The sequence below is a fragment of the Amphimedon queenslandica genome, unplaced genomic scaffold, assembly GCF_000090795.2.
Source record: "Amphimedon queenslandica unplaced genomic scaffold, v1.1 AMPQUscaffold_13450, whole genome shotgun sequence".
Lineage (NCBI taxonomy): Eukaryota > Metazoa > Porifera > Demospongiae > Haplosclerida > Niphatidae > Amphimedon > Amphimedon queenslandica.
In genome coordinates, this window is record NW_003546314.1 from 97,874 (window position 1) to 99,673 (window position 1,800).

Genomic DNA, 1,800 nt, shown 5'->3' on the forward strand with positions numbered 1-1,800 from the left:
TGGATATACTCTTGATGATGATGGGCATGGATGTACAAGTTAGCTTTTGAATGATTACTTTTAATATCAGATAATTGTTGGTTTTATTAGGTGATCCTAATGATTGTGCTGCTAATCCAAATGCTTGTGAACATATTTGTCACACACATAATGATTCTTATTATTGTACATGTTATTCTGGATACAGACTAGCTAGTAATGGTAGAACATGTGATGGTAAGTTATTTGTATCATTATTATTATTGTTAACCTTATAATTTTTAGAAATTGATGAGTGTAGTGAAGGATTATCCAGCTGTAATATGCAGTGTATCAATACTATTGGAAGCTATTACTGTACTTGCTTCACTGGTTTCCAACTCATGAATGATAATCATACATGCAATGGTGAACATACCATATAGTGGGTTTTTTCGAGGATAACAAATTTCACGGATTTTTCAAGATTTGCAAAATTAAATTCCTTGAAAATCAATTTAATATAGTACAAGATGGCAGAATAGTGGAAATTCGCGAAAATTAATTCCACGGAACTTCCAAATATGGGTCATTTGCAAAAATTATTATCCGTGAAAAAAACCCACTATACAGTAATACATGAATAGATAACCTTATACATTGTATAGACATAAATGAATGCTCTGTTAACAATGGTGGTTGTGAAGATGTGTGTACAAATACTAATGGAAGCTATTTATGTGCATGTCAAGAAAATGGGTACACATTGGATAGTAATGAAGTTAATTGCACAGGTAAATTTTTACCTATTATTTGACTTTTTATGCTTGTGTTTCTTTGAAATAATGTAGACAGTAATGAATGCTCCATTAATAATGGTGGTTGTGCACATATCTGTGTCAATACTCCTGGTAGCTATCACTGCAACTGTGATGATGGATATACTTTAAATTTAGATGAACATAATTGCTCAGGTATGGAAGTGTAACTTACATAATATTATAATGCATGCATACATCAGATATCAACGAGTGCACTACTGATAATGGAAACTGTGAACATATTTGCACTAATGCCGAAGGAAGTTACAGTTGCTCTTGTTACAATGGATATAACTTAGCTATTAATGAAAGAAACTGCACAGGTAATATTTAATCACAGATTCACCATATCAATAAATGATTAAATGTAGACATTGATGAATGTGACACTGAAGACTCTGCATGTGAACAGATTTGTACAAATCAAGTACCTTTCTTCAGCTGTTCCTGCTATAATGGCTATAGGCTATACAATGAGAAATTTTGTTCAGGTAATACTTGTTTCTAATGAGTATCCGTTTACTTCTAGCTGTTTTATCAGATATTGATGAGTGCAGTGAAGGAACATCAGGTTGTTCTCAGTTATGTACTAACACTATTGGTAGTTATACATGTACTTGTGATAATGGTTATCAACTCACTAATGATAATCACACTTGTACTGATATTGATGAGTGTACTCTTAATAATAATGGAGGGTGTGAACAAACATGTCATAATACTAATGGTAGTTATTATTGTTCCTGTCTTAATGGATACTCCATTGATGCTAATGGTCACAACTGTTCTGGTATGATAAGTAATTTTAATATTTGACATATTAGATTATAATTTTAGATACTAATGAATGTATTTTGAATAATGGGGACTGTAGCCAAATCTGCACTAATACCCTCAGCTCTTATACTTGTTCTTGTAACACAGGATATAGTCTGGACACTGATGGACATAATTGTTCTGGTAAGCATACCTATATAGCAATACTCATTATACACCATCCCACAGATATCAATGAGTGTGA

At 32.2% G+C, this 1,800-nt stretch overlaps 1 protein-coding gene across 1 annotated transcript in view; it reads left to right on the top strand.

The window, feature by feature from the left end:
* Positions 1-1,800, top strand: part of LOC100637628 (fibrillin-1-like) — a 36,490-nt gene that overhangs the window by 2,700 nt on the left and 31,990 nt on the right. Inside the window, exons 5-12 of the mRNA XM_019995237.1 lie at positions 1-38; positions 91-216; positions 265-387; positions 627-752; positions 810-932; positions 980-1,102; positions 1,151-1,270; positions 1,321-1,569. The exon at positions 1-38 is cut by the window's left edge and continues 538 nt beyond it. Of these exons, the coding sequence (XP_019850796.1) occupies positions 1-38; positions 91-216; positions 265-387; positions 627-752; positions 810-932; positions 980-1,102; positions 1,151-1,270; positions 1,321-1,569 (1,028 nt within the window). The remainder of the gene's footprint in view (positions 39-90; positions 217-264; positions 388-626; positions 753-809; positions 933-979; positions 1,103-1,150; positions 1,271-1,320; positions 1,570-1,800) is intronic.